The 18,140-nt window shown below is 35.4% G+C and overlaps 4 protein-coding genes across 4 annotated transcripts; 2 read left to right on the plus strand and 2 right to left on the minus strand.

The window, feature by feature from the left end:
- Positions 1 to 422: 422 nt before the first annotated feature.
- TRB1 (telomere repeat binding factor 1) lies at positions 423 to 4,542 on the minus strand. The gene is made up of 7 exons (XM_012981394.2): positions 4,402 to 4,542; positions 3,670 to 3,870; positions 3,366 to 3,583; positions 2,896 to 2,980; positions 1,997 to 2,080; positions 1,540 to 1,884; positions 423 to 1,015 (listed from the first exon to the last, which is right to left on the minus strand). The coding sequence occupies exons 2-7, from the start codon at positions 3,817 to 3,819 to the stop codon at positions 992 to 994; spliced, it is 906 nt and encodes a 301-aa protein (XP_012836848.2). The 5' UTR covers positions 3,820 to 3,870; positions 4,402 to 4,542; the 3' UTR covers positions 423 to 991.
- A 3,015-nt stretch (positions 4,543 to 7,557) lies between these two features.
- On the minus strand, positions 7,558 to 8,704 carry LOC105957400 (uncharacterized). The gene is made up of 3 exons (XM_012981322.2): positions 8,460 to 8,704; positions 8,162 to 8,345; positions 7,558 to 7,899 (listed from the first exon to the last, which is right to left on the minus strand). Exons 1-3 carry the CDS (start codon positions 8,509 to 8,511, stop codon positions 7,854 to 7,856), a joined length of 282 nt encoding a protein of 93 aa, XP_012836776.1. The 5' UTR covers positions 8,512 to 8,704; the 3' UTR covers positions 7,558 to 7,853.
- Positions 8,705 to 11,314: 2,610 nt separating this feature from the next.
- On the plus strand, positions 11,315 to 14,801 carry LOC105957473 (Xanthine/uracil permease family protein). Its single transcript, XM_012981393.2, has 14 exons — positions 11,315 to 11,542; positions 11,737 to 11,834; positions 11,965 to 12,141; positions 12,236 to 12,336; positions 12,432 to 12,507; positions 12,689 to 12,748; positions 12,869 to 13,053; positions 13,245 to 13,341; positions 13,466 to 13,552; positions 13,659 to 13,717; positions 13,861 to 13,952; positions 14,061 to 14,138; positions 14,279 to 14,439; positions 14,537 to 14,801. The coding sequence occupies exons 1-14, from the start codon at positions 11,434 to 11,436 to the stop codon at positions 14,753 to 14,755; spliced, it is 1,599 nt and encodes a 532-aa protein (XP_012836847.2). The 5' UTR covers positions 11,315 to 11,433; the 3' UTR covers positions 14,756 to 14,801.
- A 761-nt stretch (positions 14,802 to 15,562) lies between these two features.
- Positions 15,563 to 17,314, plus strand: LOC105957399 (cyclin-D1-1). The gene is made up of 4 exons (XM_012981321.2): positions 15,563 to 16,027; positions 16,140 to 16,518; positions 16,611 to 16,720; positions 16,839 to 17,314. Exons 1-4 carry the CDS (start codon positions 15,788 to 15,790, stop codon positions 17,088 to 17,090), a joined length of 981 nt encoding a protein of 326 aa, XP_012836775.2. The 5' UTR covers positions 15,563 to 15,787; the 3' UTR covers positions 17,091 to 17,314.
- The last annotated feature ends 826 nt before the right edge of the window (positions 17,315 to 18,140 follow it).

Raw genomic sequence — 18,140 nt, forward strand, 5'->3', positions numbered from 1 at the left:
AAAATGTGAAATTGTAAAAATGCCCCTAGGTAAAGCAGTAAATCCGTTTTGCACCCCAATGATGAAATGTTGCAATTTTTTCATGCAAATTCGAAATTTGTCACACTCGTCAATTACATTTAAAAGTATACAAAATAAATAAGGTTAATTCATCAGTAGCTGGCAATCAATAATTTATATACACTCATGATTTTGGTTTATATATTTTGATCAGGTGAAATCCTTAGTTTACTTTTGTGATTTATATCTGTTTAAATAAGATTTGCAAGATAAGAAGAAAAAAATAAACCGGACTTAGGCCGGAGTTAACACTCTAACGGCCGAGTCAGTGTTTAATCCTGCTAATTACTCCAGTAAAAATATATCCTTCATTAAATGATTGAACATCTAATAAATAAATCAACTAGTGCAGATTCAATATATATATGGAAAAAAATATATAAGATTTTGGAGCCTCGTCGAAAACGTTCATAATCATCGTTCCGACTTATACAACCGATTAGATCATAATAAAACTAAAAAGACAATTCAAGTAATTAACTTATAACTGCTCGTACATTACAAAAACGGAATCTGGCTCCTAACATTATTCCCAATAAAAAGACTTGTTACAACAATTTCGACCGACACACAATACTTGCCTTCACTTGATCGAGTACTGAATGTTCTCTTTATCTCCCGACTTTTCGTTCCAGCAATTTCCTTTGCCAGATTTGTTCGATTTCTTACAGGAACCTTTCAGCAAACAAGCAACGAACGGTCTCTACACTAAAGGCTAAAATACATCTATAAAAAAAATGGCCATTGCACGAATGCCTCGACTTGCTGTGCACACACCCCCCACCCCACCCCACCCCACCCCACATATATTAAGCTAAACATCGTCTTATTCTATTTACATTTTGTAAAGCAAGACTATAGAAGACATACAGACAAATGAGCTTCGATCACAGAAAAAATACAAAGTGGCTAGTCGTTTTAGCAAACTCCGTCACGTGTGAACCATCTGTACATTCTGTTAAAAACAACCCCATCATGAACGAGTATTAGTTCAATATAGGCCTTTCAAGTGGAACAAAACCGATATGAATTAAAAATATACAATATTATAACACTCCGATAAATAACAAATCTCTGTATAAAATACTAGCTTTTTTAATAACTGTCGGGGCCATGCCCCCCGCTGTCAAACGATTAGGGAATTTAATCTTCATTGCATCATTTAAAAAAAAAAAAAAGGTTCAATTTCCGTCTTAGCCTTGCTTTCTTTAAGATGAGGAATCTGGAGATACGCAAAACTCTCACTTAAGCCAATTACCAATAAAAGATAATTGACATAGAACTTTCTAAGGCAAATATATGAGAAAATAACTGAATAAATCCCTTCCTGAACATTTTGTATCTTCCATGTTCGACAAACTTGTCTAATATAGCAAATTTTGAGAGTGATTTCTTACCCTAAATGGAGTTATCGAAACTAAAAGCAAACAATAGACATTATTTTTCTGGCAATAAAAAAAAGTACCATAAATATCTCACCATCCTAGTAGCGCTTCTTCCTTTAAGCGTTTTTAATGCTGCCTCTGCGAAAGCCTGTGCTGCTTCAGCATCAGCTTCGGCTGCCTCAGCCTCCCGAGCTGCCTCTTCAGCTTCAGCCATTGCAGCTTCAGCTTCAGCCACGGCTTGAGCTGCAGCTGCAGCAGCTTCTTGAGGAGTCATACTCCTCATCTTTGCTAACTCTAAATCAATCTGAGATTTCATGAGTTGACTTATGTCGTCACGGTCAATTCTTGGAGATATTCTCTTTCTCCCTTCCATGGGATCGGAAGGATTCCTTCTCTCGGATAACGCGGAAGCTGAAGCTATTTTATACTTGCGTTTAATCTGTAAAAGGCAAGCAATTTTAAGGATTCAAGAAAATAAATCAGCAAATGAAAGTAAAAGTTAAGGCAAGAAACGGAAACAATAAGGTTTTCAGCATGCGCGTTAAGGACACCTTAATGAGTTTCCCAGCTGCAGCCAAATGCTTCAGCTTTGCAGACAATATCCTCTTGAAGTTTGGAGGTGCCCAGTATTGATCCTACGGGAGAAAAAAACAAAGAATTTAAATAATTAGAAGAAGATACCTAACAATAAACTCATTACTCATTTGCTTTCAAGGTATATGTTTCCAGATTATGTTCTACAAGACTAGAACTGTAGCGATGAAATAGAAGGTGCAATGTGTTCAGAAGATGCATATATTACCCCACATCCACTCATCAACTTAATCATTCTAAAGCACAAAAGAAGCACCGTATAAGATCATAAAATATTCCACTTCTATTAAAAATGTAATCCAGCGTAAATTCAAACACATCGTATTTACATACTTAACATAAGAAACAGAACCATATCCCCGTTAAATAGAGGAACAGTTTGGCACTTACATCTACTTTCACAATGAAGGACCTATGTTTTAAGACTTACAAGTTACAAGACACAGTCACTCCAAAATCAATCAACCGTATAGCCATTTCAAGAAATAAAAAAGCTCAAGATATTCTAATTTCTCATTTCTGGCAAAAAGAGGCAATTTGAGGCCCAACAAGCAAGTATTATGTTAAACTCGGAAACTAAAAGAGCTCTTAATTTTTAATATCAGAAACAACATGCATTTACATTGCCCTAACCCTAGAGACCCCGGGGAACATAATCAACTCACGTCAAATAATACAAGGGGTTTGGTCCTTGTGGAAGAAAAATAAACTATGACGAAACTTGCATCAATGAATTCGATAGACATGATAAATCATAATCGAGTCAGCCCCGAAGAACGTTGTTTGAGGCAAATATACAACTAGAGACAGGCGGTTAGGTTAGGCTTCAATTATAATTAATAAAAAAAAGAAGTACCTCTATGTATGCAGCTATGGATGTCTTGTTAGAACCACCAGGCTCCCTCAAGTTGTTTATAGCCTCCATTATGAGATTGTCCAGCCTATTACAAGACGCATAAAAAACATCCACCGTCAGTGATCCCTGACATTTCAAACAAAACTACCTTACCACAATTTTTTTGTCTGGACCACAAACATAATAAGTAACACACCAACATGCAAGTATAAAGTAGAAGAAACGTAAGTTCTGAGCATCACCAGAAACTTTAAGAAACATAATCTCAGGATCTTTTGCATAAGCAGATGTCAGTCACAAATTGATTATGATCTAGCAAGAATACTATCAACGAAACTCATCTACAAATTGGGAATACTTGTCTAAAAAGTTGAAATAAAAAGAGAAATGATCATGCACAACACAAGTGGACCAAGTCTTGTAACTTTGAATTGCAAATGCTGCTAGAGATTGTAAATAAAATCTCTAACCTCATAATAGATCTCTTTGGGCCATCGTTTGGTGAAGAATCGCCTGAAGGGGCATGAGGCCTACCATCGACTATTTCATCGTCACTTTGACTTGCGATTGACTGAGACATAGAGCTCTCCCCGTTCCTAGGAGTGCGGTGTGTCCTTTTTAGTGCTAACCTGGCCCTCTCTCGTGAACCCCATCCATTCGCCATTACACTCATGTTCCGCCACTTGTCCTAACCAACATCAATCAAACAATATTATGAAATCGGAAACCAGTGAATTTCTATACCTCTTAATCCAAGGATATAGAAAACTATACCTTAAGATCAACATTAGATCGGAGATACAAAATTCCATTGAACTGTGGGTCCTTCAGAATCGTACGCCATTTCCCAGGCCCGTGCTTTAGGACTCCCGCTTTAAGAGCTGCTTCTTCTTCTGGAGTCCACTTTTGTTTAGGTGCCCCCATTGGTTTGTCAAGAGCAATCAAATCCCACAAAAAACAAAAAAAAAAGATCAACTGCACAAAAATAAAAGATATTATCTCAAACATTTTCCCCAATTTCACACAATCTCAAACAGCTCAATGTTACTCCAATTACCAAAATCAAAATGCTACAGAAAATGCCCATGCCACCAAATGAACAGCTATTTCCTAGCATTTATTAATCACAAAAAAAATTTGAAAAAAAAAATATACACACCTGAAGAATTGCTTGGGATTAATAAGTAAAAACAAAGCAGAACCAAAGATTGTTACTTTCTCAGAAAATCCTATTGGTTTAAAAAATGCAAAAGAAAAAGGAAAATGAAAGATCACTAATCAGATTTTAGTGTTCTCCCTAATCAAATTACATTTGAAAAACAAAATCTCGAATAATAATTACCAAAATTAAGCGAAATTGGGTACTTTCACGAAAAATCGGATTCGCTAAGCGGCAGATGTGGAACCCTAACCCTAATTTCGCAACAAAGCATAGCTGTATCTCGAAATTGGTCTCAACGCACAGTTGAATTCAAAAATTGAATGAGGATAAAGATGAAATGTGACCTGAGACTGGAGAATATTGTTCCGATTTGAAGATCCGATCACCGGAAATTGGATCACCGTATTTTTTGTCAATCTTATTGCCTATACGTATATGTAACTGTGTGTATAGTTTTGAAGGTGTGAAGTTAACGGTGTTTGTGCTTATTTTTATCTTCTTCTTCCACGTGGATTTTTAGAGCACCTATTTATATTTTTTTATTTTTTATTTTTAAGCTCAATCCAAATTGGTCAAAGGCTTGACTATAATGAAAGTTAGTAATAGATTTGCATATTCGCTATTAAAAGTTTAAAGTACAATAAACTGCATTTTATTACTATATGTCTATATGTATACACTTCAATAAATTGTCTCTAGTTTTGTGAAACTTAGCACGGAAAACTTCAATTTCGTAACGTTTTCGTGTTTAATGTTTCGGACACGTTTTTCGTGCAGGAGACTGGAGGACACGTGTTGGACGTTATGAATCATTTTGTAATTTCTAAAAAGTTAGAAATATACTTGAATAACAAATTTTCAAATATTTTATTGTTACTTCACTAATTATTTGCATGATTTAATGAAATCGTGATCAATTACAAACTGATGGTTGATAGTAAAATTTATTTTGAATATGTTTTTATGAAACTAAATAAATAAAATTAGGGTAAATTACAACCACCCCTGAGGTATGGTCAAATTACGAAAATCCCCTTTTTGTTTGGTTAATTACAACCACACCCTTAACTATAAAATTTAGTGGAATCTTCTAGATTATATGAAATATTATCACTTTTCTACCCGTTTTATCCCATTCGAACTTCACATTATGAAGTACGATGATCATAATATGTATTTTTTGGCTTGTATATATCAGATTTTGATGCATCAGAGACTGTATTTTACACAAAATGACTACAAACTAGAGCACATTCCACGAAATCTAGATGATTATGTTGAATTTGACACAATAAGGGTTGAGGTGTAAGAAAAAATCATGGTTGAGGGGTAGATGTAATTATGCAAACAAGAGGGGTTTTTCGTAAATCAACCATACCTTATGGAGTGGTTGTAAGAGTTAAATGCAAAAACCCCCCCTGTGTTAATCCTAAAGACCAAAAACCCCCCCGGGATAAAAAAAGTGACAAAAACCCCCCTAATAAGTGTTCAAACATGCACACTCGACCCATTTTATTTTTATTCGTTGACTGTTCGTGAAAAGACAAATACACCCTCAGATAAATCTGTCCAACATCTAAAATTTTATGACCCAAATGAAGTTTATAAAATTTTCAATTCAGTCCCTAATAGTTTCAATTAAGCCATCTTCCCCAAATGAAAAAAACACACAGACACACAAATACACACACTTTGATTTTAATTTCTCTGGGCACCTCACCCCACCCCACCCCACCACTGCCGTCGCCGGCTCCGTTCATGGACCGAAACCCCTCTCCGGCGACCAACCAAGCAGCCACGTCACCGTACGGATGCATCCACGTATCATCTTCTCCGGCAACAAACTCCCTCTCAACTCAAAATTTCTTACGAAATTATTTCAAGAAAAATAAAAATCCAAAGTTTCTTCGGTTTCCCCAAAAATGGAGTATAACTCCAGATACGGCATTCCCGTTTGCCATTGCCGTGGTTATGGAAGGTGGGTGGTTTTTATCTATTTAAATATAATTTATATTTTTTCATTTTATTTTATTTGTTTAGGTGGGTAGGTGGCAGGGGTGGAGTGGGGCAGTTTGGGTAGCAGGGGAGGGGTGGGGGGCAGTATGATATTTTCAGTTTTTTTTTTCTTTTTAAATTATTTAAATATAATTTATATTTTTTTCATTTTGTTTTTGAATTTAAATATTATTACAAATTCATAAATAGTTTAATTGTTTTATGAGTGTAGAATCAGAGGGGTAAATTTGTCTTTTCACGCACAAAATGTATAAAAATCGCACAAGTAGTCGCACATTGGGCGAGTGAATGGCACGCACAAAAGTTAGGGGGGTGTATGGCTTTGACTATTGATTACAGGGGGATTTTTGTCACTTTTTTTATCCCGGGGGGGTTTTTGGTCTTTAGGATTAACACAGGGGGGGTTTTTGCATTTAACTCGTGGTTGTAATTTACCCTGAAAATTATATATAAATAACGACTTATATATATTTAATAGCATATTCTTAAATATACCCATATACTTTTAATATTTACAGATTTACCCCTATTCGTTTTCTTCTGTGCTATACGCCGTAAAACCAACAATCCCTCGTATGAATTAAGCCAATTTATGGGCCAGAAAGACAAATACTAATAGTCAAGGCCCAAATATTTGAATGATCCATGTTAAAACCAATTTTGAGGCCCAACAAAACATTTCAATTTGAGGACGAGTTTGTAATTTCTAAATTAATGCATTTGGAATATATATAATATATACCATCAAATTAAATATTTAAATTATTAAATATGTAATCATCAAACAAGATGCTAAATACGTAATCGGACGGCCGATAATCTGAACGGCTTTATTTAATTAAGGCATAACTTGTTAATACTTGATACAATTTCACAAGTTGCTAGTATATGAAAAAGTCTTTGTACTTTTAATTATTTATTTATTGAGAAATATAATTAATTGCGCATAAAAATAACCCCAGTTGCTCGGAATATTCGTGCAAGCAACATGTTGCCTTCGGAATACGACAGCGTATCGTGCAAATCGAAGATTGTTTATTGCTATTCTAAGATATTTGCCAGTTTGAAAATATACATGTCGTTCATTACATAATATTGAATCATAAAAAAATATATAACAAATAATGGTATTTTTATTTATTTAAATATTATTTTCTACTAACTTTTTAAAATTAAATTATATTGCCTAAAAAAATTGAATATTCATGTGAAATGCTTTTAATCTCCTCCTCTTATTTTTTCAGTTATTTTTCTCTAATTTTCTTCTTCTAATTAATAGCATTCACCGACGTAAAATCGTTAATCCATTATCAAAATAACAAATTAAGGTATCATATATCTATACATTTTTTCTAAAATTAGAGAAATTTTATTTTTGAATTTTTAATATTTACTTTTCATATTTTGTATTAACATATCAATAATAATAAATAAACAAAACTCACGAGCCAGCTCCTGAACTATTACAAAGTGAAAATTGCATGTTTTCATCACAAGAAACTTTATTAGAATCCCACATTGTAAATAATCACCACCACAAACAAATTTAAGAAGCAAATGTTACAAACAAATTCTTCTCAAAAAAAAAAAAAAAATGTAACAAACAAATCAAATCAAATCATCAACATGACAAGTACAAGAACAAGAATTCACATATACATACATTATAATAAGCAACCAAGAAAAATTGCCCAAAAATGTACACACATTTAATCGAACGCCGAAAATCGACATCGTTCGAAATAATCAAACAAATCCTTCTCCGTATTTTTTCTCATCCTTAGAAGAATGCATCAAGTAGGCAACAGCAGCACAATGCAGCCATACTGCACAATTTTACATCCAAAAATTAAAAAAAAAAAAAAAGTCAACTATTTTTTTTTTAAATAAAATTCAAATCCAAATCCAAATCCGAGAATTCTACCGCCACCGTTTCACCACCGGATCATCAACGAAATTGATTTACTATATTATTTTATTATTTTAAAAAAATTATGTAACAACATGCTTTGAAAATTGAAACGAAATAAAAAAAAATTGAGAAAAAATGTTGTAATACATATATATATATATATAAAAGCGGCGTACCATCCTTCGATGAAGCCACCTTCTTTGTCCTTTTTATGCTTCTGCTGCGGAGGAGGAGCACCGTATTGTGGGGCGTACTGCGGCGGCGGGTAACCCTGCGGCGGGTAACCCTGGGGTGGGTAACCCTGGGGTGGGTACCCTTGGGGTGGATACCCTTGGGGTGGGTACCCCTGCGGCGGATATCCTGTACGATCAGAATCCAAAAATTAAAATTCAGGACGATTTATTTTCATCAGATCACAAATAATCAGATTTAAGAAATGGAAATACGAAATTAAAAATAGGAATTGAATTTTGCCTTGAGGAGGAGGTACGCCGACGGGGGGTTGATTGTCCTTGTAGTAACTCATGATGATTTGATTGTAATGGAGGAATGAATGGGGGTTCTGTGATTTTTTATTTTATGGGATTGGAATTTTGGAGAAGACAACCGAGAGAGACGACTATTTGTTCATATTTATATATATATATATATATATATATATATTATATTATTTTGAACTGATTAGCATTTGATTAATCTTTGCTTACGGGGATGGGATTAATTAATTAATCTCAAATAAGTCGTGGTATTTTGCAATAGAATATTCGTTATGTATGCAAAAACACGCTTTTAGAAACAAACAAAAACACTATATAAATTTATTTAGATTCAATCGTAACTAGCTAAGCTTATAAGATGTTAAAAGAAGCTTATAAGATGTTTTAGAGCTTATAAACTCTTTTAAAGTGTTTAGTAATAAGCTGTTTTGGAGCAAATAGGATTTTTTTTTTTAAAATATCTCTACCCCATCATTTTATTTAAGATCTTATAATGAGTAAAAATAGGAAATAAGTTCATTATCCAAACACTCTAAAAATTAATCTTAAAAATAAAATGTAACAGCTTATCAGCTCTTAAAACATTTTATCAGACGTAAGAACTTATCAGTTGTTTAAAATAAGTTTAGCTAAAAAACCCTATTAGCTTCAATAAACAATAAGCATTAATTTAAGTTGGTAAATTGCCTTACAATTACTTGGTAGTTCTTTTAAATAATTGGTGGGTGACGTGTTCTTCATTGTGTGATGAGATGATTATTTGTTTTTTGGTCAATTCTCTAAATTTCTTTTCTGATCGTGAAATTATATAATTTTATTTTGATTTAAAAAAAAAAGATAAATGAGAATATTTTATTTAGCAAAGTGTTGTGGTGATTAAATTAATGAGCTAATGAAGTTTATTGACTAATCCAATATTATAACATATGACTACCGGTTAGTGGTGAACAAATGGCTCCCCACCCGTGGCCGATGAAAGATAGCCCATTTTACTCTATTTTCACGGGCCCAAGGCCCGAGACAATTCATATAATTATATAGAATGAGATTTAATTATATATTTACTTTAAAGTTATTATATCAGTAAAGATACATATTTACTAAAGTACTTTTTTATATTTTATTAATAGAAAATAAAACAAAAAAACTCATAAAAGTAGAAACTTAAAGAAGAAAAGTTGAAAGTAGAAACTCATATTTATTAAAGTTCAAAGTTGTAAAATAAGTGGAAAATAACAAGAAACTACCGAAGGAAAAATTACATAAGAAAATATAAGGAAAATTAAAAGTAATTTAAGAAAATTACACGGAGTAAAACCGATGCCTAGCCCATGAAATTAAATTACTGGGTCGGGCGGGGCTGAATCTACGTGCTTGGTGTGAGCGGGCTTCATGAGCCTGGGTTGCGGGCGGGCCGACGGGCCTGGGCCGAATTTGTTCACCAATACTATCGGTTGTGGACTTATGGTATATGGTGGTAACGTTTAATTAGTCAACGTAACTTTGCATTCATTATTTTTCAGCCCAAAACTAGTTTTCCTTTTTAGTTATTGTGCTTTTATTTCAAATGTCGTTTCAATTTAATCATGAGCCGATACGGGCTCAATTGCCGGCACCCGGCAACGGCAACATGACGTGGATCGGGGAGATGCCTACCTGTGGCACAATAAAGGGCGATCACATCAGCGGACTCTTTCTATTGAACTGATTAATTAGATCGCATGGAATAGGATAGTTCAGCCTCATCAGACAAACGCAACTCGTAGTAGTCACATCACTCCCACTTGTTATTTGACCAAACACAGAACAGTGGACCCGTCACCCATACCTATGACATGTATAAATACAGTATTGAAGCACATGCATGAGAACGATGACTCTCCTAAGTATTTCTAATACACACATTCTTATTATATTTCTCAAAATTAATACACTTATATTGGTTCTGCACGATTCCGATTGATTCGGCCGTCGGAGTCCAAATCCCCGAAAAACCTCTCCGGACACTCATTTTTGTAGCTCTCTCACAACGTGTGCCTTCTTTTATGTGGGTTTTTTTTCTTCTCACATCAGACCGATTCCGCTTCTTGAATTCGCGATTGAGCAATTCATGCTATACATCATAAGCATACTTCAGATGAAATTTCGACAATTGTTTAGTTCAAATTTGACAAAACTCAAACAACCAAATTTGTAGTTCATTGAGTTAGACTTTCTTATTCGATTTTTAATTATATTTAAGGGAATAACGTGCCAAAAAAATTCAACAAAATTAATATAATTCAGGAGTTTTGGTTGGTGAGTTAGGTTATATTATGTCACTTTTTAGTGATAAGAAGAAGGTCTTATTCACCACATTGGTTGGCTTCCGGTTCTGAATTCTCAACTTCTTTGCCTAACCATACTGATTTATTTTTTAATTTTCTATTATTTTTAAGACACACTCTAAAAGTTTTCTTCATATTAGAAACAATACATTCTTTTTAATCAAAAAAAATGTTTATTTTTCCAATTAAATTTAAATAAAATGACCAATATATGAAAAGTTTGCACTAATATACATATTTTTATTTTATTATAATTCAAGTATTCGACCAACTAAAATAATAAAACTTTTAGTATTTATTACGATATTTAACAATGTTCAATAAATTTTATAAATTCATTTATAGCAAGAAGGTGTAACAATTTCATTTAATAAACAAACAAACACAGATTTCGTTGACCAAAAAACAAGAAAAGAGGTTGACCAAAGATATCTGCAAAAATTGTGCATGGGTACATAGTGTGTACAGTGTACGTACAAATACAGTATCAGTAATTTGAAAACCTGATTATTTTTTATTTTAATTAATTATATATATGTATGGTGAGAGGGCTTGATTTCTTCATCACTTCATAACAGTTGGGGGTTTGGGTGAGCTGCAGAGAGAGAGAGAGATAGAGAGAGAATGACGGCGGCGGAGGCGGCGGCGAAGGTGGCGGACGAATTGGTGCCTCACCCTGTCAACGAACAGCTTCCCGGCGTCGATTATTGCGTTAACAGCAATCCTTCATGGGGTATCTCTGCACAATTTTCTCTCTCTTCCCCCCTCTCTCTCTCACGCACACACACCACTCATTTTGTGCGTGCTTGTATCATCTATGGCGGCGACGTGTCTAATTTTTTTATAAAATAAAAGGAATTAATTAAAAGTGAAATTCTCCCAAAAATTAGAATTGTTTCTGAATTTTTACCATTAATTGAGATGCAGCTGAAGCAATTGTTCTGGGGTTTCAGCACTATTTGGTAATGCTTGGGACAAGTGTGATTATTCCCACCATAATTGTTCCTTACATGGGTGGCGGCAATGTTAGTATTGATTGATTTTTTTTTTTTCCGCAATATTTAAATATAAATCATGAATATATACATGTTTGTGTTAAAATTAAAAACCCCCCTTTGTTGAAATTGAAGCTATTCTGTGTTGAATCTTGACCAGGTGGAAAAGGCTCAAGTGGTACAAACATTGCTGTTTGTTTCTGGAGTGAACACATTGCTTCAAACATGGTTCGGTACTCGTTTGCCGGTTGTCGTAGGCGGTTCGTTTAGATTCATAACTCCGTCTCTATATGTTGCATTTTCACAAAGATACTATATCTATCTTAACCCTTATCAGGTTAGCCTTCAACCATCTCTTAAAACTCCAGTTGTTAAATGAAATCCACGTTCGTTTGATAACTCGATAGTTTCTCCGTTTTAATTGATTTTAGAGGTTTATAAGAACGATGAGAGCAATTCAAGGCGCTCTCATGGTTGCCTCTGTACTGCCTATGCTGCTTGGTTTTCTTGGAATTTGGAGAATTGTTGTGAGGTAGGTAGCTAGATATTAAAAAAAATTATTTATACTATTTGTTAGTATTTTCTTGAAAAATCAATAATTAAGTCCCGATAGTGTTAACATTGTAGGTTCATCAGCCCTCTTTCGGCTGTGCCGCTAGTAACTCTCGTCGGACTTGGCCTCTACGAACAAGGTTTTCCACTGGTATGAAATCTTTCTAGCACTGTAAATCTGTAATGTCTCAAACATTACTACGAATGTGAGTTTGATGGTTTTTTATATGCACGAGTGCCAAAAAGTGATACCGATGGAGGATTTTAGTACTGATCAAAAGCATCTTACAATTTCTCACTAGTCGTTTTTGTTGTGGTACTGCTTTTTGTAGCTTGCAGAATGTGTGGAAATCGGGCTCCCGGAGCTGATTATTCTTATATTGTTGTCTCAGGTAAGAGAGCATAGAGTGTTCTGTTTGAGGCGTATTAATGTCTTTCTTGTAAAATAGTCTGTTAAGCTCTACGAAATCTTAGTACATTAAGTCACGAGCGATTTTTAACATTTGGTTCAGTTTATCCCTCATATGTGGAGCTCCAAGCGTCCCGTGTTTGATCGTTTTGCTGTTCTGCTGTCTGTGGGGATAGTATGGGCTTATGCAGCTCTTCTGACAGTAGCTGGTGCATACAAAAACAGGCCCTTGAACACGCAGTTGAGTTGCCGTGTTGATCGTTCTGGACTTGTAAGTGGATCTTCATGGTATGTGAACAAACCCCATTTGCCATCTTCGAATTCTTGTTTTGTTCTTCTGCTCAATAAGCGACGCATTTTCTCATTTCCTTGTAATAGATTTTGGCCGATGAAGTTATGATAACGTAGTAAAAAGCAAATATCAGAGGCTTTCTGCTTCGTTTATTCCAAGTGCTTATGCTATTGCTTGACGTATGCAGGGTTAGCTTTCCGTATCCGATCCAGTGGGGTCCACCCAGCCTACACGCTGGAGAAGCTTTTGTCATGATAGCAGCAGCTTTCGTCGCTTTGATTGAAGTTCGTACCATTTCTTTCGAATTTTCCTGGACAATTTGATATATTTACTTCACTAGTTATTTAAAGAACTTGCTCAATCAATGATTTTCTGTTTCTTTTTTTTACTTTATTTTTATTGTGATAGTCCACAGGGGCATTTATTGCTGCATCTAGATACGGGAGTGCTACGCACGTACCATCATCTGTTCTTAGTCGAGGTGTTGGTTGGCTGGTAAGGATAGAGCTTAATATACGTCAAATTATTCTTTTACCAATTTCGATCGTTCGTTCGTAAATATTTTTAATTCTCAGATTCTTTTGCTTCATGTGAGATACAGGGAGTAGGCATTTTTCTGGACGGTTTATTCGGTACAGGAAGTGGATCTACCGTTTCAGTGTAATACATCTAACCCTACGAAAAAACAACAGAACCGAGTTATAGAGTATTAATTTAACTCAAGCCATTATATAACACCTTCATCAATCCTAATATCTCCTTTTTTTTTTGCATAAATTTTTATTACTTTTCTTTCGGTGCAGCGAAAATGTAGGATTATTGGCTCTGACACGAGTTGGGAGCCGAAGGGTGATTCAGATATCAGCAGTTTTCATGCTCTTCTTTTCAATATTTGGTTCGTTTCTTGATCGCCATAGCATATGCTCTTCTATTATATACAAATACAATACTAAATACTTCTTTACTCATACTGTATAATAAAGTCTTGTATGGCATTAAACAGGAAAATTTGGAGCTATTGTCGCTTCGATTCCATTGCCAATTGTTGGAGCTCTGTATTGCGTCCTGTTTGCTCTCATGTGTACGTATCCCTTTTTCTAATACGAATGCTCCAAATATTCTGTGTATAATTGCTTTTATTAATCGCACCTAAATTTGATTAATCTACTCATTGAGAATTATTGAAATTGCAAATTCTTTTTTATTAATCACTCAATGCAGCTAGTGCTGGTCTTGGTTTATTGCAATATTGCAACCTAAACAGCTTCAGAACAAAGTTCATCATCGGTTTCTCGTTCTTCATGGGCCTATCAGTGCCGAGGTATTTCACTGACTACGTCGTAACTTCCGGTCACGGCCCCGTTCACACTCATTCCGTTTGGGTACGTCAAAAATTACCAATATACCCTCGACTCGCATTTTCTAATTAACATTGATGCATTTTCTTTTACTAATTTTGTATCGGAAAAAAAAACGCAGTTCAACAAAATGGTGCAAGTGATATTTACATCACCAGCCACAGTAGCAGGAATGGTTGCTCTATTTCTCGATCTTACTCTTGCTCGAAAGAACGAATCCACAAGAAAAGACAGCGGGCGACATTGGTGGGCTAAGTTCAAGTATTTCGATAAAGATCCGAGGAGTGCCGAATTTTATTCTCTTCCTTATGGCCTTTCTAAGTATTTCCCTTCACTCTAAATATAAATGTTTTGAGTTATTATTTGTAAAGAAAGAAACTTGTCTCGTATTTCTTGGTAATTTCAAATATACAAAAAATATATATTATATAAATTAAAATATAAATACAAAACTAGTTCCCTTTTGAAAGCAGCCTTACACACATATATATTATACCAGGTGGGCACCAAAGAAAGCACATGCAAAAGGGAAAACTGAAAGTAGGTACTCAGCTCCTCTCACAGAGCATTAAAATCATAAATAAATAAACCCCATGCATTGCTGTAAATACAGAACCAAAGACCAGTCAATCCCGAATATCAAAGTATTACTATCTATATTCTATATAAGTATATTGCTAAAAATTTCGAAATTTATAATGAAAAATATTGTTTAAATAATTAAATTATTTTAAACTGTAATTAGCAACATTTAGATTTTTCTTCCAATTGCCACCCCTAAATTCGGTCATCGGAATCACGATACGGTGGACCCGCGATAATCGATAGCATACCCCAGCCCTATCTATACCTACCAAAAGTAATTGCATTTGAACACAATTTTATCACTTAGATTCAATAAATGTATCTAGTGATTATATTCATCAATTGAATTAATATTACGTCAAATTATACCATAATGTTACCTAGTTTCGTATCGAGATTGTATTGTTTAATCTGAATACACATCTCTCGTACGATTTGCAAATTATTTTACGATATGGAAACGGAGTTTAGTCGGTGGACTCTGACTCACGCTACGCATCGGACCGGACCACATCTTTTTCCCCAAACGGTCAACACCCAATGCGCGCAATTCCTTCTCCTCACAGTTGAGGATTCGAGATTAGATTACTACTTATTTAGATTTTTTAGAGAGAGAAAAAATGCACCACACACACACCAACGGTGAGAGAGAAGTGAACAGCAAAATGTCCTTACTAGTAGTACTCCTCCACAAACCATAATCGGACATGTGTTTTTTCCACCCAATCCCTACCACCACCACCAATGCCCTTCTCCCGCCGCCGCTGACTATCCTCATTCATCCGTCATGTCCGGCGACTCCTTTTACTGCGACGAGGAACTAGACGCCGCCGATTTCCTCAGATCCGGCGCCAACGAAACCTCGTCTCCGCCGCCCCAACAATATTTTTCCGATGAATCTTCATTCATCGCCCGACTTCTGGATTCGGAGCCCCACCACATGCCCCGACCCGATTACATCCGTCTCTGTCAAAATCGATCCGCTCATCTCACCTCTCGCCAGGACTCCATCAACTCTATCCTCAAGGTATACATACATACATTTTGTTAAAAATCTATACATACACCGCAGAAGTTTTGTTTCGGGTGATTATTCGATTAATTAATCAATATCAGTTCCAATTGATTACAATTTACAGGTTCACGCGCATTTTCAATTCAAGCCTGTGACGGCGTTCCTCTCCGTCAACTACTTCGACCGTTTCCTCTCGTCGCACACACTTCCGTTAACTGGATGGCCGTTTCAGCTTCTGTCAGTGGCGTGCCTCTCACTAGCGGCGAAGATGGAGGAATTGTACGTCCCGTGGCTTTTGGATTTGCAAACGCTCGAGTTCAAGTACGTTTTTGAGCCCAAAACGGTACAGAGAATGGAGCTTTTGGTTATGGCGACTCTCGACTGGAGACTACGTTCCGTTACTCCGTTTGACTACCTCCGTTACTTTATCTCCCTTCTCCCCTCCGATTCGTTTCCCGCCGTTCACTCCGCCGCTTCAGACATCATCGTCAACACCACCCGTGGTATAACCCTAGATTCCGTTATTATGTTAATTTATATACCTTGTGACGTTTTCCGATTTGCCTAATCGCGCTTTTTAATTACGATTCACCAGTGGTGGATTTTTTGGTATTTCCGCCGTCGGTGATTGCAGCGGCCGCCGTGATTTCCGCCGCCGGCGAGGGTGTGAATTTGGCTGATACCTTCGATGAGAGAATAAGCAGAGTAAGTTTTGGGTTAAAATTGAAATTATGTGATATTTTTCAGGGGTTAATATTGAATTCCCAACTTCTTGGGGGATGGGAGTGCAAATATACTTATTTTGGTCATTTCCCGGGAACAGGAACAGGTGAGAAGCTGTCATCAACTAATGGAGGAATACCTGTTGGACACGTGTCCCTCCGACGGAAATAAATTCATGCGCATCGAGCCCCACGCGCCGCCGAGTCCGATGGGAGTCCTCGATGCGGCGGCTTGTGTTAGCTGTGATATCCACTCCGAAAATCCAGCCTCGGTTCCCGGCTCGAGCTCAACCGAAGCCGAGCCAGATATCAAGCGGATTAGATTATCTACACCGGATGTACAGGAATCGTAAACTATAGATAAGCATTAAGTATTATTTTTTTTTTCTTCCTGAAAATCCGAACCCCTTTTTTGAAATTTTATTTATTAATTAAGGGTAAAAAAGGAAATGTTGCCATTGTTCCTTGTTATGTTTTCTGTTTTAATCAGTAAATGAAATTGCATTAAAAATTAAGAATTAATCATTTACGATGTTACCCCATATAAATATTAATTTATTTGATTGGCTGAAAGAAAGGTCCTTTTATTTTTTTCCCTCTTTTAAATAAACTCCAAATTATTTCTGGACTCCAATAATTTTAGCATAGAGTGCATTCCTTTTTCAATTTTCTTTCAAATTTTTGTTTATACCTTTATCAACATAATGCTGTAACCCATTTTCTTGGTTTTATTAAAAAAATAATTAATCTTTTTAATCTAAATCTGAATACAATTAAGTCATAAAGTCATGCTGTTAATGTGCAAAATTAAATAATCGTGAAGTTATGTAAAATGTGACAATCAAAGGTGCAATGATTGATGTATGTTGGAGGGATTGTCTTTAACAAGCACCAATGAATATATGTAATGATTGAACATATTGCAAATAATTCATTAAAAAACGTAAGTTTTATTTACAAAAAAATACATTACATAAATTATTTACAAAAAATACATTACATAAAAGGGCACAATCGACTATGCACTAGTGTTTCTCTGAGAAGCATTTTTTTTAATTTATTTTGTCTAATTAATTACGCGATATATGGTAGTAGCAGGAGCGATGGGGCGCTGCCACGTGTCGAGCCCCCATGGCGGGGTAGGTGGTACACCTGATTGTCTGATTTGGACGTATTAGAATACAGAATTCCCCACTTGCACTATTTCTTGAAATCTCCCACTCTCATAGCCCCATAGGCATAGTTATTATGCAAATTGCCTAGTCATTCAAATCTTAATTTTTGGGATTAATGGCAGAACCGCTATTTTTGTCTTTTTTTTTTAATAATTAGAAAAGAAAATAATATATTAGATAAACCTAAAATACAAATTAGGGAGGAAGTTGATCCAATAAAAGTTAATA

The sequence above is a fragment of the Erythranthe guttata genome, chromosome 2, assembly GCF_056151865.1.
Source record: "Erythranthe guttata isolate IM_541 chromosome 2, IM_541, whole genome shotgun sequence".
NCBI classification, from domain to species: domain Eukaryota; kingdom Viridiplantae; phylum Streptophyta; class Magnoliopsida; order Lamiales; family Phrymaceae; genus Erythranthe; species Erythranthe guttata.